General features: G+C 45.3%; 1 protein-coding gene across 1 annotated transcript in view; it reads right to left on the reverse strand.

The window, feature by feature from the left end:
- LOC125424733 (fibrillin-1-like) overlaps positions 1–18,837 on the reverse strand; it is a 34,410-nt gene extending 15,573 nt beyond the window's left edge. Inside the window, exons 1-11 of the mRNA XM_048482161.1 lie at positions 18,693–18,837; positions 17,026–17,091; positions 15,601–15,717; positions 15,281–15,400; positions 14,179–14,301; positions 11,917–12,048; positions 10,412–10,537; positions 7,629–7,835; positions 4,325–4,450; positions 2,256–2,378; positions 1,008–1,124 (exon numbers count right to left, since the gene is read on the reverse strand). Of these exons, the coding sequence (XP_048338118.1) occupies positions 1,008–1,124; positions 2,256–2,378; positions 4,325–4,450; positions 7,629–7,835; positions 10,412–10,537; positions 11,917–12,048; positions 14,179–14,301; positions 15,281–15,400; positions 15,601–15,717; positions 17,026–17,091; positions 18,693–18,747 (1,312 nt within the window). The 5' untranslated portion in view covers positions 18,748–18,837. The remainder of the gene's footprint in view (positions 1–1,007; positions 1,125–2,255; positions 2,379–4,324; positions 4,451–7,628; positions 7,836–10,411; positions 10,538–11,916; positions 12,049–14,178; positions 14,302–15,280; positions 15,401–15,600; positions 15,718–17,025; positions 17,092–18,692) is intronic.
- Between the last annotated feature and the right edge of the window lie 546 nt (positions 18,838–19,383).

The raw sequence follows: 19,383 nt of genomic DNA on the forward strand, positions 1-19,383 counted from the left end.
ATGTTATTAGTTGGTAACTTTTAAACTGATGTTTAGAGTTTGTTTGGGATGGAAGGCGACCTGGTATAACCCAATCTCATCACAAGCAAAGCAGGGTTGGTACTTGGAAGAGAGGCCTCCAAGGAAAACTCTGCAGAGGAAAGTAACGGCGACCCACCTCTGCTTCTCTCTTGCCTTGAAAGCCCTCTCCTGGGGTCACCATTAAGTCAGCTGCAACTTGACAGCACATTACACAGTCGCAAAGTTTGTTTCATAGGGACCTTTTCAATGGTCCTTTGGTTTTGTCCACCATTTTGAAAGTCAGAATAATTTTAAATAAATAAACAAAAATATTCTCAATGACAGGCTGCTTAGCTGGATTGTTATGTTCTGCACTACACCACTCCATAGTTAATAAGAGTCTATTCAAAATTCTTCTCAAATGACTCGGTGGCACAGAGAAACAGCCACAAATTATATTGAAGAGACGTGTGCATAAAAGCATCTACGATATCCGTATGAGTGTTTTTATAGAGAGCTTCAGAAGGGCTGAACACAAAAGCGATGCTTTCTGCTCTCTAGTGAAATGGAAGGACCACAGTTGAGTAGAAAATGTAATTGATCCAGATAGTTTTTGCAAGTTTTCATTCCAGAACGGAAAAGGCAAAGCATAATAAACACTGTTTATTATGTCTGACCCCGTATCCCATTCCGGGCCATCCATCAGTATTAGATTACTCATTTTGAGGGTATGATAAATAAGGCAGACAGACTTCTATTTCTGTTCATATTTATAGGTTCGGTTCACAGGTATCAAGTATAAGATTGCTCGAGAATCCGCAAGTCCAGAGAGTTTTCCCGTGAAGCAAATAATATACGCTAACTGGCTTAACGGTGAGGGTCTAGCTGCAATGTAGCAGATATAGCATGGACATTACAAACTTTTTTTTTAAAAAAAAAAAAGACAAACCATGTGCATTAATACAAACAGTAACATACGAAGAAAAATCTGCATTGTGACCACTCACCAATACATGACGAATGATGCTGAGTAAATCCAGGAGGACATTTACAACTGAAGCCCCCAATGGTGTTCACGCAAAGGAACTGGCAGTTGTGTTGCTTGGTTGCACATTCATCGAGATCTGAAAAGAAAAGCGGGTCTCAGTTTCTGTTTCACGGACACTGATACTTTGAGAACTGCCCTGCCCTCAACACAAATCAGACTGGGCAGTTCTCTGTTTAGACCAGGGGTCTGCAACCTGCGGCTCTCCAGATGTTCATGAACTACAATTCCCATCAGCCCCTGTGGCAGGGGTTGATGGGGTATCCATAACATCTGAAGCTTCGACTGGGCCAACTGCCACAATAATTCAGCCCTTTGAAAGTGCCTATCTCTCTCTAAGCCCGTGGTGGCGAACCAATTGGCCATGCTGGCAGGGGTTGATGGGAATTGTAGTCCATGAACATCTGGAAAGCCACAGGTTGCAGACCCCTGGTTTAGACCAAGGGCCAGCTGCCACCAATGAATGCAGTTCAGCCCTTTGAAAGTGCTATCTCTCTAAGCCCGTGGTGGCGAACCAATTGGCCATGCTGGCAGGGGCTGATGGGAATTGTAGTCCATGAACATCTGGAGAGCCGCAGGTTGCAGACCCCTGGTTTAGACCAAGGGCCAGCTGCCACCAGTGAATACAATTCAGCCCTTTGAAAGTGCTATCTCTCTAAGCCCGTGGTGGCGAACCAATTGGCCATGCTGGCAGGGGCTGATGGGAATTGTAGTCCATGAACATCTGGAGAGCCGCAGGTTGCAGACCCCGATGACTCAAGGGCCAAGGCCACCAGTGAATACAATTCAGCCCTTTGAAAGTGCTATCTCTAAGCCCAGGTGGCTAAACCAATTGGCCATGCTGGCAGGGGCTGATGGGAATTGTAGTCCATGAACATCTGGAGAGCCGCAGGTTGCAGACCCCTGGTTTAGACCAAGGGCCAGCTGCCACCAATGAATGCAATTCAGCCCTTTGAAAGTGCTATCTCTCTAAGCAGGGGCTGATGGGAATTGTAGTCCATGAACATCTGGAGTGCCATAGGTTCGCCATCACTGCTCTAAGCAGCCCACTCAGAGGAAGGAAACAGGTTTGGGAAAAGAACATGGTGCTCGGCCGGGTGTGGGGTGGGTATCACTTGGGATGCTGGCCCCTTCCTCCTTTTCAAAATGGTCCCAACCTGAACCCTTGAGAAATCCTCTAAACCCCCTCTACCATTTTGGCAGCTTTTACCTTTGCAACTTCTCCCGTCTTCCAGCAAGATGTAGCCTTTTGGACACGAGCACTGAAAACTCCCCTCTGTGTTTTTGCAGATGAAATTGCAAGGTTTCGGAGATTGGCTGCACTCATTCAAATCTAAAAACAAAAAGGAACTTTGAAATTCGGTTTAATCCAAATAATGAAGGGAGGGGGGGCTTATTAAGAGGGCTAAACAGACAAATGAAATTAGATTATGAAAATGGAAATTGAAACAAAACCAGATACATTTTTTGTTGGAGTTGGGGGGGGGGGGATTCCTGACCAATACAGAACACTTTTTATGTATATGACAACTGCAGCAAGGATTTTATATTCATACAAATGGAGGGACAATAAAATCCCAACAAAACAAGACTGGATTTTGAATGTCACAGAATATGCGGAGGCTGCAAGGCTGATGGTGTTTATATGAGACAAGACTATGGACAATTTCCTTAAAGATTGGAAACCCGTTGCTTATGGAAAATATATACAAATAGAGAAATAACGGCAGGATTCGAGACTTAAATGAAAACAGCATACAGTGGAACCTCGGAAATCAGCACCTTTGGCAATCGCCGATTTCAGTTTTCGCCGGTCGCCACCGCCCATTAGAACGTCTCGGATTTTGCTGGCAGTCTCGGATTTCGCCAACGTAAATAGCTTAAATTATGCAATTTACGCAATTTGCTACGCTGTTTGTGCATACGCAAACAGTGACGTTTCGGAAATCGCCGATTTTGGATTTCGCCAATAATTGCCAGACGGATTATCGGCAAAATCCGAGGTTCCACTGTATTAGACTAAAGCAGTTTTATAAGAAGGACTAAAAGTGAAAAATTGCAGATATTAACCATAAGCACAGAACCAGATTCATGTTCAGATCCATAGCGAGGTAGCTGGAAGTCGCCATATATACGTGTAGGGATTTGGGTGTGTTTTCTTTTTCCTTTATTATTATTATTGAAAGGGGCGAGGAGAAACCAGATTTGGACTTTTTTCTTTTTCTGTATATGTTGGCTATATGTGCAAAATAAATAAAACGTTCAAAAAGAAAAACACAGACAACTTGAATGGAAATTGCACATTATTCTTAAAAAATAAATTCATGGAATGCGGTCATCAGTGACCATCTGCCATGGCGACTAAATGGAACCTCCATGTTCAGAGACAGAGTCTCTCTGAACGCCAATGGCTGGGAGACAACAGTAAGACTTGGCCAGCGTGGTGTAGTGGTTAAGAGCAGGTGGGTTCTAATCTGGAGAACTGGAGTGGCAGAAGCTTATCTGGTGAACCAGATGTGTTTCCGCATTCCTACATCCCTGCTGGGTGACCTTGGACTAGAGATGGCCACAGTTCTTTGGCACTCTCTCAGCCCCACCTACCTCACAAAGTGTCTGTTGTGAGGAGAGGAAGGGAAAGGAGCTTGTAAGCCACCTTGAGTGTCCTTGCAGGAGAGAAAGGGGGGTATAAATCCAAACAACAACAACTCCTCCTGCTCATGCTATGCTCCTCTGATCCTCCTCCTCCTCCTCCTCCTCCTCCTCCTCCTCCTCCTTGTCCTCCTCCTCCTCCTTCTCTTTCACTTGCTGAGCTTCCCAGGGACAGGCAACTGGATTACAGAGTCCACTGGGCCCATGTCCTTAATTCCAAATGCTCATTAAATAAATGGATTGTAACTGAAGACACAAACTCTTGCAGAGATGGCCGAACTAAAAACCTACTGAAAATATGGCGGAGCAGACTTGAGAAGTACCTCTGAATGCAGATGGGAATATCTATAAAGGAGCAACCGTAAGCAGCTCTGCTCAGAAGTACATTCCGGGAAAGTGCTCTTACGATTGTTGCCATAATTACGGAAATAGACCGCTGGGCTCTCGCAAACAATACTTGATCTGTCTGCTCTCCCATCAGGCTGGTGAGAAACTGTTGAGTTCTTAATGGACTTCCTAATAAGGACTGCGGATTCCTCTGTCATTTTGGCTACGAAAATGAAAAGGCCATTCTGTGTGTTTCTTAAAATTTTCGTGCAGTTTTAATTTTAAAAAAAGGAACAAACTTACCTATACAACGTTTGCCTGTTATATCTGTAATATAGCCTTCCTTGCACTGGCAGCGGTAAGTTCCTCTTTCATTGATGCATTCTCCATTCTGGCAAACCTCGTGTATGACTTTGCACTCATCAATATCTGATATGCAGGAAGACAGAATTGTGAACAAGGCATAAGGGTGAGGGACAGTGGTGGGATCCAAAAATTTTAGTAACAGGTTCCCATGGTGGTGGGTTTCAAACTGTGGCGTAGCGCCAATGGGGCTGGGCGTGGCACGACAGGGGCATGGCCGGGCATTCCGGGGGCGGGGCATTCCTGGGCGGGGCTGTGGCAAGGACGCAGCCTTCATGGAGATCCTTAGATCGCAGGCGAAATGAATACTGCGCGCATGAGCCTGCCACGCACGCCGGTGCACCTCCTGCTAGACTATTTAAAGTTCTGCGCGCTACTGCTGAGAGGAGGGGCGTAACTAAGGCAAAAAGCACGTGGCAAAATCACCAATTAGTAACCCCCTCTCGGCACACACAAATAATTAGTAGCCTACTCTCAGGAACCTGTGAGAACCTGCTGGATCCCACCTCTGGTGAGGGAAAGACAGCCTGCCTAAATTCAGGACTGCTCTATCCACAGAGAGACACACTTTTGGTTTAGGAAGCCGGGGGGGGGGGGGGGGGGAGGACGACCATGACTTCATGCCATTTTAGAACAGAAGGAAACAAGAGATTTGGAAACGAAATAAAACCAGTGTCAGAGTGGGAGGCCGAGTATGTGAAACTCAGCAAGCTCTGACCCTCTTTCCACTTGGCTTGCGTCCCGAGTGACACACTGAAACAGAGCTATTAAATTTCTTCTCCCAGCTAGACTTGGGAATCACACGATGTGCTTTATGACCACCGTTCTGACCCTTGGGCCGTTTCTTTGCCTCCTGCTGTGGCCACAAGTCCAAACAGGCAGGCGGAGAGGGAAAGATGTGCGGTTCATTGCAAAAAATAAATAAATCAGGAGAGACTGGGTGAAGGGAGAGTCCTGCATCAATATGGGCATAGATGTCAGTGGTCAAAGGGTTTCAATTGCCTAGCTTGGTTGTACATTGCTGTAGACCACGGCTGTAGCGTGGAGGAACTACACCCAGGGCACGCTCGTGTCCTGCGCCCCTGCCATGCCCCCGGAACGCGCTGGCTCTGCCCCTGCACCAGTGCGCACCTGGTGCATCACATCCCACCCCACCCCCTTGGTGCTACACCACTATTGTAGACATTTCATGGAAACGTAGCACAGTTTTAGGCTGTCCATGAGCGTTTTCCCACTTACCTTCTGCTGCGCGCTACTGTAGCCAAGTAGCGTGGGGTCCCCCGGCACTCCCCACTTCAGGGGCGGCGACAACGCAGCCACCCCGACGCTGTCGCTGTCGCGCCCCCTCAGCACGCGTCATTCCTGGCGCTCTTCAAAATGGCGCCTTTTGATGACCCCACGCAGAGCCAGAAATGACGCGCGCTGAGAATAGCGCGCGGCATAGGGGGCTCATGGTAAGTGGGGAAACGCTCCATGAAAAAACATTCCAAGGACTAATGCAGATGGGATTAATGATTTCATAAGGACACTTAACTCCAGCAGCTTGGACTATGGTATTTTGGCAAACTGTGCCAGAGGCATATTTGCACTGATCTGGGGGAACTCGCAAGGCCCCCCAACGAACACTGAGTCATCTCTTTCTCTCCCTCTCCAATTTGGAGTGTGGAAAAGGCTTTCAGTGAACTGTGTCTTCAGCTAAGTATTACCTGGAGAAACTTTTCAGACTGGAAAAGGGGGCACTCTCAGGCTACAGTTACAAACATTTCCTCCATAACCCATGTCACACAAATGCTCAATAAAAGCATACATCTTAACACACAAGTAGCTTACTGGCACACATCTATCAAGATCTGCTGGCAAAGCAGCCCACAGGAAGTAGGGATTTACCTGCTTTCTCCTACCAAAGATTCCCCACCCTCAAACTTTATTTTGGGGATCAACAGACCCTCGGGAACAGTAGACTGAGCATACTGGGAGTCTCCAGTGGGTGTGAGGACAGCGAAAATCACCACCCTGTACCCTGAACACAGAAGCCCCCTTCTTTCTTTAGAACAGAGAGCTTGGGTTCAAACTGCTGTGTTCAGCTGAACAACTGTTTTTGGTGTTTCAGGGCCTTTCCTCACTTACCTTCAGCCCCGCGCTACTTGAGGAGAGTAGCGCAGGGTCCCCTGGCACTCCCCACAAGAGGGGCGGCGACAGCACAGTCGCCTCGACGCTGCCGCTGTCGTGCCCCCTCAGCGCGAGGCATCCCTGGCGCTCTTGCACAGGGCGCCTTTTGATGACCCCGCACAGAGCCTTGGGCCATTTCTTTGCCTCCTGCTGCAGCCACAAGTCCAAACAGGCAGGAGGAGAGGGAAAGATGTGCAGTTTATTGCAAAGAATAAATAAACCAGGAGAGACTGGGTGACGCCGAGGTGGCGTTGCCGAGGGATGCAGCTGGCAGCTGGGAATTGCACACACAGCGGTAAGTGGCCGACCGAAGGGAAAGAGGTGGGGAAAGGCCCTCAGTTTCCAGGAGGTCTTTGTTCTATGGCCCCTTTCGCACGTGCAGAATAATGCACATTCAATCCACTTCCAGTGCACTTTGAAACTGAATTTTACTGTGCAGTTTGCTGTTTACAGGAATAGTTGAGGAGAATAAAATAGATTTAAAAATATGGTTTAATGTATAAAGGGATGATAAGAGCTGCACATGCAGTAGTAGCATTGGGATGGAAAGATAAGAAGAAATGGAGTATTTTGAAATGGCTTTATATATGGGAACAAATACAACTGGACATTTTTGAAATAATGGCAAGAAATAATTTATGGCAAGAGAAACAGAGAGACGTTTTGAAGATCTGGACACAATTTATGGACTGGATGAAAGACATTGGGGTCAAAGAAGAAATATGGGAGAAGAGAATACAAAGATGGAACTTATTGCTGCTTACTTAAATGAGAAAGAAAATTGAGGGGGGGAAAGGGGAAAAAGGGGGGAAAGTATGGTTTGGAATATGTCAACAAGAATGCATATATTGTATAAATGTACTGAAATTTCAAACTATACTATAATGTTTTAAAAAATGAATTTTACTGTGCAGAATAGCAACATCCGCTTTCAAACAGATGTGAAAGTGGATTGAATATGTATTATTCCCCACTAACTCTGATATGACGTTTTGACGTCCACCATCTTGGGGACCCTATCTGGGTGGAAATAAGGCACAGAGAATTTTTAAACCAATAAAATCAACAAACAAACCTTCTCCACTGGTTGTGAATCCAAGGCCGAGGGGACAAAGCTTCTTGAACGCAACCATGCCCGGGAAAGGGCAGAGTTCACAATTGGGTCCCCATCCTCGCCCGCTATCACAACAGCACTCCGATTTGGTCACGGCATTGTTGTTGCTGGATCCGATCTGGCACATGCTCTGTAAGACCTCGGTGAAGCAGTAGCCTTCCCTGTTGTCTGCAAGGCAAATTCAAGTCACTTGCAACGTGACGGGGTATTTGGAAGGAGTAAGTGTATGAAGTGGGGACTTTGAAGCAAGAGTATAAAAGAAGAAAGAGCATACTTAGCCACGCTTAGAGATTGCGAGCAGAGAGAAGTAAGGTCAGGCAGCAGTGAGAAAGAGATCAGGATGCCTGGGGAAAGCAAAAGACAAGACATTGAGCAAAGAGAAATCCTGTTATGACGAGGTAGGCACTAGGACCCAAACAGAGCATTCTAAAACAAAGACATAAGAACATAAGAACAAGCCAGCTGGATCAAACCAGAGTCCATCTAGTCCAGCTCGCTGCTACTCGCAGTGGCCCACCAGGTGCCTTTGGGAGCTCACATGCAGAATGTGAAAGCAATGGCCTTCTGCGGCTGTTGCTCCCGATCACCTGGTCTGTTAAGGCATTTGCAATCTCAGATCAAAGAGGATCAAGATTGGTAGCCATAAATCGACTTCTCCTCCATAAATCTGTCCAAGACCCTTTTAAAGCTATCCAGGTTAGTGGCCATCACCACCTCCTGTGGCAGCATATTCCAAACACCAATCACACGTTGCGTGAAGAAGTGTTTCCTTTTATTAGTCCTAATTCTTCCCCCCAGGATTTTCAATGAATGCCCCCTGGTTCTAGTATTGTGAGAAAGAGAGAAAAATGTCTCTCTGTCAACATTTTCTACTCCATGCATCATTTTATAGACTTTAATCATATCCCCCCTCAGACGTCTCCTCTCCAAACTAAAGAGTCCCAAACGCTGCAGCCTTTCCTCATAGGGAAGGTGCTCCAGTCCCTCAATCATCCTTGTTGCCCTTCTCTGCACTTTTGAGACAGTCCAGCATGTAGCCAACAAAGTTACAATTTTGTCTGTGTTTTTTTAATCTTTTGGTGAGACAGAGTATAGGACACTTGGCCTCTTCCCTCCAACCTCTAGAAAGGAGAAATTAACAACCAGAGCTGTAATATTCCAAAGAACAGTCGATATGAACAGAACAACACAGAGCTAAGGTGATGCCGAAACAGAAGCAGATTAATGGCCTTGATTAAATCAAACCTTCCCACAAACCCATTTGATTGTCTGCAACTTGCTGATGAGTCCTGGGTAAGTGGAATGTTTTTTGCTGAATGTGTGTTAAGGACTTCATTGCGTGATGTTTGATATAGCCATGGGGTTGGATCCAGACTAAATTCTCCAAGTGCAAAAGGGAACTTTCCTGCCCCTCCCCTGATCTGGGACCCTGTGGAATGACATGAGGGGGGTCTACAGAGAGATGGAGGAATCAGCAGAGATTCTTTATCTAGTCTGGTTCCAGCCCATGGGCACATTTAAATGCTTGTTGCTGTACAGCAGCCCAGACATACCTACAGAAAAAGACCTCTGTAGTAAAGGGAGTCAGCAATGAAACGATTTTAAAAACCTGGTCCATAAATGCAGAGGTCCACTGACATCTGCAACGTTAAGCAACCATTTTGCATGTGCGAATAAGACATACCACTGATCTAATACCATGACTGTAACTTCCAGATCTGGAACATATAGTGTTTATCAGCGGAACCAGTCCATGCAGCTTTTCAGGTTTAAGTTATGCATGTGAAGTGGCCCCAAAACACCCCTAAGTTTCTCCCCAACATTTAAATGACTCCAATTAGATTCTTCTGCTGTTTGCCTACCCAATTGGCCATGCTGGCAGGGGCTGATGAGATTTGTAGTCCATGAACATCTGGAGAGCTGCAGGCTGCAGACCCCTGGCCTACACCAAAGGACTCATTTCATGACAACTACCCCACACCTGCGAGGAAAATTTCTAACCCTACCGTTGCCATACGTTTTCTTCTTGGAGATTACAATGCTCATACAACACGTACGGTTGCTCTATACCTGACAACCATTTTAAAGTGCTAACTTATTCCCATTTTATTACTTTTAACTGTGTGTGTGTGTTTTTTAATATACTATACCAGTACACTAAACCAAATTGGTTCATTATTATTTGGCACAGAATCAAATCTTTAAATATCAAATATGATACATAAAACAAATGTAGAACTTCTTATAAAAGATAGGTATCTTCCCCAATCTAACTGATACACACGGTCTAATATTTAGCCATGGTAGGATACCTATTGCTGTATTATTTTGCTTTTAACTTGCTAAACAGATCTATTTATATTGCAATTTTATATTAGATTGTAGTTTTACATTGATGTGTAGGGGTATTTACTGTCATTTGCTCTGGCTATTTCTTTAAAAAAAATCTGAAGTGATCTGAATCCCTCGAAGTCAACCATCGAGTTATGTGGACTATTTTCTTGCTACTGAACTATATTTGAGACTGCAGAATGTGTCTGTGTAAATCTTGATTTATCTATGCCTATTAAAGGTTAATAAAGATAAAGAAACTACCCCACTAACTAACATCAATTGTTAAACAGTCACATAGTAAGTTTTAGTTGAATGCGGTGGGCTTTGTGAAGGTGTCACATGCAAAAGACCGAGAATAATTACTGGAGCAGATCCCTTCCATTTTACCTTTATCGAACCCAACCACTTACCTATGCATTCATTTTTAGCCTCGTTTTCATTGAAGCCATCGTGACATTCACACTGGAAGCTCCCAACTGTATTGACGCAGCGTCCATTTTCACAGATCCCAAATTTGGTTTGACATTCATTCTCGTCTATTTTTTTAAACAGATGACAAAAATTAATACAATTATCTTATGTAATTTCAAATGTGTTGCTTATCTACTTCATCTGTGGACCGTCTTTTCACAGAGACTCAACGTACAACACATACACACAATCAGTACTAGGAAACTAAGCAAAATCAAATATTTTATATTACTATAATTTTATATAACACCGCCTACGGTGATGTTCGTAGGCTCCCTCTGCCCATGCAAAATTATGCACATTCACAACTGTTTGCAAGCGGATTTTGCTGTTCTACACAATCAAATCCAGCTGCAAAGTGCATTGAAAGTGGATTGAAAGTGCATTATTCTGCATGTGTGGAAGGGGCCATAGAGTATCTTAAAGAGGGCTGAGGATCTTACTGCATTCTAACCTTTTTTTATTACACAGCAGGTAGTATTATTTTCATTTATAGTCAGCCTCTTTCATTGGGACTTGTTAGGTTATAAGAAGTGGGATCCAAAAATTTTAGTAACAGGTTCCCATAGTGGTGGGATTCAAACTGTGGCGTAGTGCCAATGGGGCTGGGCGGGGCAGCATGGGGCATGGCCGGGCATTCCAGGGGCGGGGCATTCCCGGGCGGGGCTGTGGCAAGGACACAGCCGCTGCGCCGGTCCTTGGGCAGGAAACGAATGCACGCAGGCACAGGCTGCCACGCACGCCGGTGCTAGACTGCTTCAAGTTCTGCATGCTACTGCTGAGAGGAGGGGCGTAACTAAGGCAAAAATCACATGGCAAAATCACCAATTAGTAACCCCCTCTCGGCACAAACAAATAATTAGTAACCTACTCTCAGGAACCTGTGAGAACCTGCTGGATCCCACCTCTGGTTATAAGTAAAAAAAAACTTTGCTTACTGATTGAATGAAAATACGAGATATGAGAACATCAGCCTTCTTTTATGAAGGCCGGAGCATGCCCAAACATTTCTAAACTGCGTCTTCATTCCTGATGGGTTAGGGCATTTGCTTTGCATTTCAGAAATAAATTGTAACTTTTCCATGTGCTGCACACCACTCACCAGACCCCAACATCTTATATGAGGAATGGATTTAGTTATGATTCCCTCGGCTTCTTGTCAAGTACAACCCAAATTTCACTGGCATACAACAGGAATCAATTCACATTCACATAACCTCATAGACAATATTTGCAAGGTTATCTGTTAATGAAAACAGATACAGACAGTTCTTGGACTAGGAATGATATATGACTTTTTAGCTACTTTGGCTGGAAGATTTTAATTTATATTACATTATCAGCAGGATTGCTAGACATGAGCATCTTTTCTCTAGCATTAGCCAAATTTCAACCTGAACATGAAATCTGAAATCAGGTTTGAGACAACCTTGCCTTCACTTACCGATGCAAGATTCACCATCCGGTGTGCGTTGGTACCCAGGTCCACATATACACATATAGGTGCCTATCAGATTTTTACACTCCATTTGCTTTTCAGAGCAGTCATGAGTTCCTTCCTCACACTCATTCCGATCTAAAAAGATTACATACATTTTTTTAACAAAAATGGTAGAGAAGTGGCGTAACTTACTCTTGTTTTCGTATTGTATCGTATATTTCATTTATATACTGCCCTCCCCCAAAAGGCCCAGGGAGGTGGACAACAGTATAATAACAATATCAATAATCAGAACATCATACTACAGACATCAAAAACATAGTATCATTAAACATGGATCAAATACCAAATCATTTTATTTACGGTCTACGACCAGAACAGCAAAAACAGAAATCCATAATTCAGCAATAATAATTCACCAATCAAAGATAGTACATAGTACAAAATATAAAGTAAATATTACTGAGTGGGGGGATATTCGCAGGAATTAAATAATTTATATGAAATTTTTTCCTGTGACTTAGATTTAAAATCCTGTTACACCTAAAATTGCGATACAATGGATAAAAGTACAGAGATTGGGATAGTGATAAAAGTTTAGGTATAAAAGGCCTCTACAGTATTGCAAAAAGGAAGCCAATAAGGACTGGCTAAAAAACTGGACTTCCGGCCAAGTCTAAAAAACTGGACTTCTGGCCAAGTCTGGCTAAAAACTGGACTTCCAGCCAAGTCGTCTAAAATTAATCTGATCTTCCCTTCCCTTGACTATTCGGCCGCAGGATATCTCTTTTTGTCTTTACAGGTGAGTGCACAGAAACGTGCCGTTTCCCGTATAAACAAGGATCAGTAAACATACCATCATAGCATCATAACATCAAAACAGCATCATAAATGTAACATTATAAATAACAATAAGTGTAGAATCATAAAACATAATATAATAAACCTAGCATTGTAACAACAAGCTATAACATCACAAACTGTGAGGCAACAATAGTCACAGCAACATACATAATCAACACAACTAGGTAATAGTGAACATAGATGGCGACTTCTCCCCAACTGTAGTATAAACTATAGGATACAATGACCTACGAACTAACCCCTAACAATAAATCTTTCAATAAACAAAAGTATACTGCTGTATTTCTATAAGCTGGTAAAGTTGGCTCTGCAATCCTTTGGAAGAATAAATTACGGCACTTGAATCAACAAGGCCCATAATTACGACGGGGGCAGGGCATGCAGTGAACTCCGATATGCAATGCCCGGTCATGTCGTGGCCCTGGGCAGCCGTACAGCGGAGCCTTTCCACCCGGCAATGTCGTGTGCAATGGGTGGAGCACGCTCCCTATATAATAGGCAGCACGCAGTGGCCTCAGCCTCTTTTGGCGCCTTTGGAAAACTGACCTGCCCTCCCTTTTGGGACAGCGTTGTTAGATGTGCTGCAACTTACGTCACAGCCCTGGAGGCTTGGGCAGAGGAGAGGAAATCCTTGTGGGGAGGCCGAAATCACACGACGGACCTCCCTGCGGTTCGGGGCCTCTGAACGGGGCTTGGGATGGGTCGGGCTCCGGGAGCATGCCAGGAGGGCCTCTGCAGGTGAGCCCAACGCAACCACAAGAGGCTGAGCACCCGGCTGACCTGGGACTGCTCGATCTATTCACCCCAATGGCGGGAGTTGGGGTTGGTGCTGGGTCAGTTGTGATGCTGTCCGGCTGTTAAGACGCGCTCCTCTTGTTTGCTCAGCTTCAGCATTCAATAAAGGGCTGTGGCCCAATTCAATCCAGAGCGTGACCTGTGGTTATTCACCTAGGCTGTTTCTGCATGGCCGAAAACAGCGGCAGCGATGGCGTCGTGAAAGTCGCGGCGCCTCCAAGCGTTAAGACAGACGAGGCGGGAACTCGCGAGCGTCCAGACCCCGCGGGCATGTGACGGTTCGCACGACCAGGCGCTCGCGGAAGCTGGCGGCTCCGATACCGGCGGTTCCGCTGCGCAGTGCGGCGTCGATGCGTCACGAGGGGAAAGAACGGGTTTAAGCGTTTTTTGAATCACGGCAAATGCTTCGGCGCCGGTTTGGCGTTTTACAGAGCGGCGGCGACTCGCTCCGTCGCTTCTTGGCGATCGCGAGCCTCGCTATGACGCTTCTTTTTCCGTTGCCACGACGTCATATTTTGCCCGTGCAGAAACAGCCCTAGAAAAGTATCTGCACATCTAGCCGCAAATAAAACAGAAAAAAACATAAAAACTTTGTGGGAATTTTACCTCTGCACATTCTCTGGTCTTCTCGGAGGACATAGCCAGCAGGACACCTGCATTCGTATGACCCAAACGTGTTCACACATCGGAAAGCGCAAAGGAGAGGATTCTGAGCACACTCGTTGACATCTGTATTGTAAGAACAAATGCAATAAACAAGACACGATGAAATAATAAAAAGCACACAAACAAAATCAACCATTATTAAAACCAGTAAAGCTAATAAAACCCCAGAAGACTCACAAAGGAAATGGCGCCTTTTTTTTTACAAGCCAGCTGGATCAGACCAGAGTCCATCTAGTCCAGCTCTCTGCTACTCGCAGTGGCCCACCAGGTGCCTTTGGGAGCTCACATGCAGGAGGTGAAAGCAATGGCCTTCTGCGGCTGTTGCTCCCGAGCACCTGGTCTGTCAAGGCATTTGCAATCTCAGATCAAAGAGGATCAAGATTGGTAGCCATAAATCGACTTCTCCTCCAAAATCTGTTTAAGCCCCCTTTAAAGCTATCCAGGTTAGTGGCCATCACCACCTCCTGCGGCAGCATATTCCAAACACCAATCACACGTTGGTGAAGAAGTGCTTTTGTACCTTTTTATTAGTCCCTAATTCTTCCCCCCAGCATTTTCAATGAATGCCCCCTGGTTCTAGTATTGTGGGAAAGAGAGAAAAATTTCTCTCTGTCAACATTTTCTACCCCATGCATAATTTTATAGACTTCAATCATATCCCCCCCCTCAGGCGTGATCTCCCTCTCCAAACTAAAGAGTCCCAAACGCTGCAGCCTCTCCTCATAGGGAAGGTGCTCCAGTCCCTCAATCATCCTTGTTGCCCTTCTCTGCTCTTTTTCTATCTCCTCAATATCCTTTTTGAGATGTGGCGACCAGAACTGAACACAGTACTCCAAGTGCGGTCGCACCACTGCTTTATATAAGGGCATGACTATCTTTGCAGTTTTATTATCAATTCCTTTCCTAATGATCCCCAGCATGGAGTTTGCCTTTTTCTCCTGTTACAAGAATGATTGAGAAGCACACTCTCCAGTTGTCTAGACTATATATGCCTCCTGGAAATATCCACCCAACCCTCCTTTAGGGGAATGGTGGCACCTACCTTCACAGGTCATCATGGGTCCTGGCTCAAACCCGTCCTCGCAGGTACATTCAAAGCCTCCGATAATATTCTTACAAGTTCCATTTCCGCACGGGTTCCCTACAGAGCACTCATCGGTGTCTACGGCCAGTAAAAACAAAAGCACAGCGTTTGTTACAACGGCCCAAAGCTTATCTCTGCAACTGTTGGAAACTCAAAATCGTAAGTATCAGTTTCAAATCACACAAAAATAGGTCTGGCTGGGTTGTGTTTGCTTAGTGGATGAAACACGGCTGACGAGGAACAGAGATTTTGGAATTGCAAATGATGGAATTACTTACCTACGCACTCCTGTCCCTGAAGGATGTATCCAAACGGGCATTCACAACGATAGGAGCCATCAGTGTTTATACACTGCCCGTTCTTACAGTTATCCGGGTCCTGACATTCATCCGCATCTTGACCCCAGAATTAATTGAATGGGAAGAAAGGGGGAAAACCTGTTAATGGGTGGATCCTGCACTGAATTTCTCCCAAAATCACATCATGCAAGAAATAAAAACAAAAGGAAGAACAAAAGTTTAAAAGGCTGAAGAGACAGGACACTGATTTTTATTCGAGCAATCGTTTGTGTAATTGTACAGTGGTACCTCGGAAATCGACGCCTTCGGCAATCGCTGATTTCGGAGATCGCCGATCGCCGGGCACCATCTTCCACACTCGGAAGTCGTCGGAAGCCTCAGTTTCCGTCAGCTTCCGAGGCTACACAAACACTGCTGCACATGCGCAAATGGTGTAGCACATGCACGAACGGCGTACCTTGGAATACGCCATTTTCCGTGTTGGCCGGCCATCGCCAGACGCATTACCAGCGAACACCGAGGTTCCACTGTATATGTGGGGGGTTTTGTTTCCCTTAAGGTGAAAAATCCTTCCTAGGAGTTTTTCACTTGACACGTGTTTGGGGCACATGGTGTGTGATCGGAACCCTTCTAGGAAGCATATTTCAGTACAAGAGAACTATGTTGCCCTGATGAAGATATTTACCAAATGTATTTGGATACATTTGGGGGGCAGTGCCAGGTTGAAGTACGCTCACACAGAGACTTGTGTTCTGTGGGAAGAGAAGGGAATCTCTCAAAGGAAATTTTCAGAGCTGCCGCCGCCATTGTTATTGCAAGAAACTGAGCAGGAAGGTCCATCTCGCAATACGCTGTGGAGAATAGTCAAATCTATCTTCCCAAGGGGAAGCACCCCCTCCTCAACTAGGGTTCTAGAAGGTGGGAAGCCCAATCCAGATGGAGAGGGGAGCGCCGTGGCTGGGGAAGACGTGGCTGCATCACAGCTCCTCCTCCTCTTATCAGGCTTCTTGGTGGCATGGGTAGGAGGAAAAATGGAGAATGCTCCCTCCTCCAATGGTGGTCAATTCTGCTTCAGATGGACTCACCGCAGCCTCCCGCGCTTTTGGGTTCAGGCATTGTGGACCTCTGCAGAACCCCCCCCCCCGAAGTGTCAGTGCCCTCATTGTCAGCGGGGGGTGCCCCTGTTGACGTGAGCCTGCACCGAATTTAATGGGGGATTAGTCCCCTTCACTCTGGATCGCGCTCTTAATAAGACTGCTTTGGCCAGCTAAAGAAACATCAGTGGGTCTTCACACAGCTCATAAAGAGCAAAACTGAGAGGAAAATGTTAGGCCATACACCAAGGTGCATCCTAAGAGTAAAGAACTTTCGAACGCAGTAATATTGCAAACACCAATGACTTACCAATTGGTTCACCGAACGGCCCAATCAGAACGCCAGATCCAAATGGGCAGATTTGCCGATAAGCATCTGAAAGTGAAATATAAATGATTAAGCTGCAGAAAGTTAACCAGTTTTACATGGAAAGTCTTATATATATAAGGACAAGCATTCAGTTGTGCACGCCTGCAGTCTGATATGGTATAGCCCAGAAACTGGTGTACCACCTCATCTGCTGCTTGGGAAGACTGTGTCATAATTTCTTATTCCTTCCTTGAACACAAGCAGCCACACTCTAAAGTAAGTTTCAAACATTACAGAACAATTCGTAGTTTACCCACAATTCACAAATTGAACCAATCCTGGCTTTGGGAAGAGTTTAATTGTAGATGTTTTCAACCATAACATGATTGTATTCATACTTGATCCCCCCCCCCCCCTTTTAACTGTATTATTTATACCTCAAACATTTAATGGGTTGGGTTGGGGTTTCAAAAAACTGTGAGCGGAAGAAAAAACAGGTGGAAATGCAAGCATCTATTCAGAGATCAACCAGGTAAGGTGACCAAACTCCAGGTAGGGGACTGGAGATCTCCTGAAATTACAACTGGTTTCCAGACTACAGAGATCACTTCCCCTGGAGAGCAGCTTTGGAGGGTGGAATCTAAAACATTATACCCTGGTGAGATCTCTCCCCTCCCCAAATCCCACCTTCCCTGATTCCACCCACAAAGCTCCAAGAATTTCCATACTTAGAGATGGCAACCCTATGGTAAGGATTACAATAGATGCATTCCATGGCAGTTTCACATTTCTGCTGTGCACTACCTAAACACTCTTTCGGCACAACACCGTGTGTAAAATGTCATGATATATAAAAAAGAATGGTTCACAAAAGGGTCATTTTCTAGTCAGCAGAAGTTTGCCAAACTCAAAGGCCGGAGACAGTCAGTCTAGGGACAAGTGGCAGTTAACCTTTAACATGATTGGTGAGTTCAACTGTGACTCTAGACCAATGAGAGGCTGTTGCCGGGGTGGGGGAAAAGTATCCTTGTTGGATAAGAAGTTCAGTGATTGGTTCTGAGTTGAGTCTAAGTTCAGTGTGTGTGTTCACGGTGTTCTTGATGAAGAGTTCTGTATAGTCTTGTATACCATAGACTTGTATAACCTTGCAACTGCAAAAGTAAAACCTTCCTATGGAAAGAACATCTTGCGTGAAGAATATTCTTTTCCAAGTGTGGTAGAAGGCTGCAGTGAGTGCAAGAAGACTATAGACCTTATCATCTTACCAGAGTAGCTCCGCTTTAAACTCTGCTGATATAAAATAAGCTCTTTCATAAACACAATATACCTTCCACATTAAGAATTGGCACTTTTCAACTGAATGTATTCAGAAGTTGTAACTGGTTACCAACTATTGAAATGTAAGTTGGAGAGTGGTGGAGGTTTTTAAAGAGAGGCTGGATATGTGTTCCTGCATGGCAGGAGGGTGGACTTGGTGGCCCTTGTGGTCTCTTCCAACAATGATTCTATGAAATATGATTACCTGCACTTGAAATAAAACCCAAAAAAAGTCCATTTCCTCAAAGTCTTATCTCCCCCCGCCCCCCCGCTCCTGTGATTCTCACAAAATTATTTATTTCATGGACAGGCGAGAGCTGAAGAGAGCACACAAAAACTTTCACACAAACCTTGTCCTTCTTGTGGGCAAATTTCGCACGGATCACCCCATCCTTCCCCACGCATATTGCAGCAACACTCTTGCTTTGAATGGTTCCTGGATTTGGGAACGGAACATTTCCCATCTTCAAATTTGGTAAAGCAGTAGCTCACTCTCAGATCTAAACAAAACAAGAGAACGGTGCAAGTCAAAAAGCATCTCTGTTAACACGTAGAATGAATAGATCTGCTTGTGGCTGCCAAGTTCCCTCATCGTTCTACCCCAGAGCTTTGTCAGCCATCTGTCAAGAGTCAAACAAATGTTGCTAAAACTGGAGTGCCTCCAATCCTGGTTACACCAGGTACGGCAGTGATTCAGATTCTCCTTGAGCTATTAACAAAGCAACAGCTGCTAACCAATAATTGTGCCAAAAATAGGCAGCTGTAGTAGGTTCCCAAGGAAATGCGGAAAGAGAATACTGAAGTGCCAATTGCTGGCCCTGGCCCTTGCCACCCGAGGAGGGGAGGAAGTGGTAGAAGGAGGCACAGAAAACCCCATTGTGTGGGTAAAATTTGGCCCAGTCGTTTTATTGGTGTGCTGGCAAAAGGAAGCAGAGGCGCAACATAGGGCAGTGGTGGCGAACCTTTGGCACTCCAGATGTTATGGACTACAATTCCCATCAGCCCCTGCCAGCATGGCCAATTGGCCATGCTGGCAGGGGC

The sequence above is a fragment of the Sphaerodactylus townsendi genome, linkage group LG17, assembly GCF_021028975.2.
Source record: "Sphaerodactylus townsendi isolate TG3544 linkage group LG17, MPM_Stown_v2.3, whole genome shotgun sequence".
Taxonomy (NCBI): domain Eukaryota; kingdom Metazoa; phylum Chordata; class Lepidosauria; order Squamata; family Sphaerodactylidae; genus Sphaerodactylus; species Sphaerodactylus townsendi.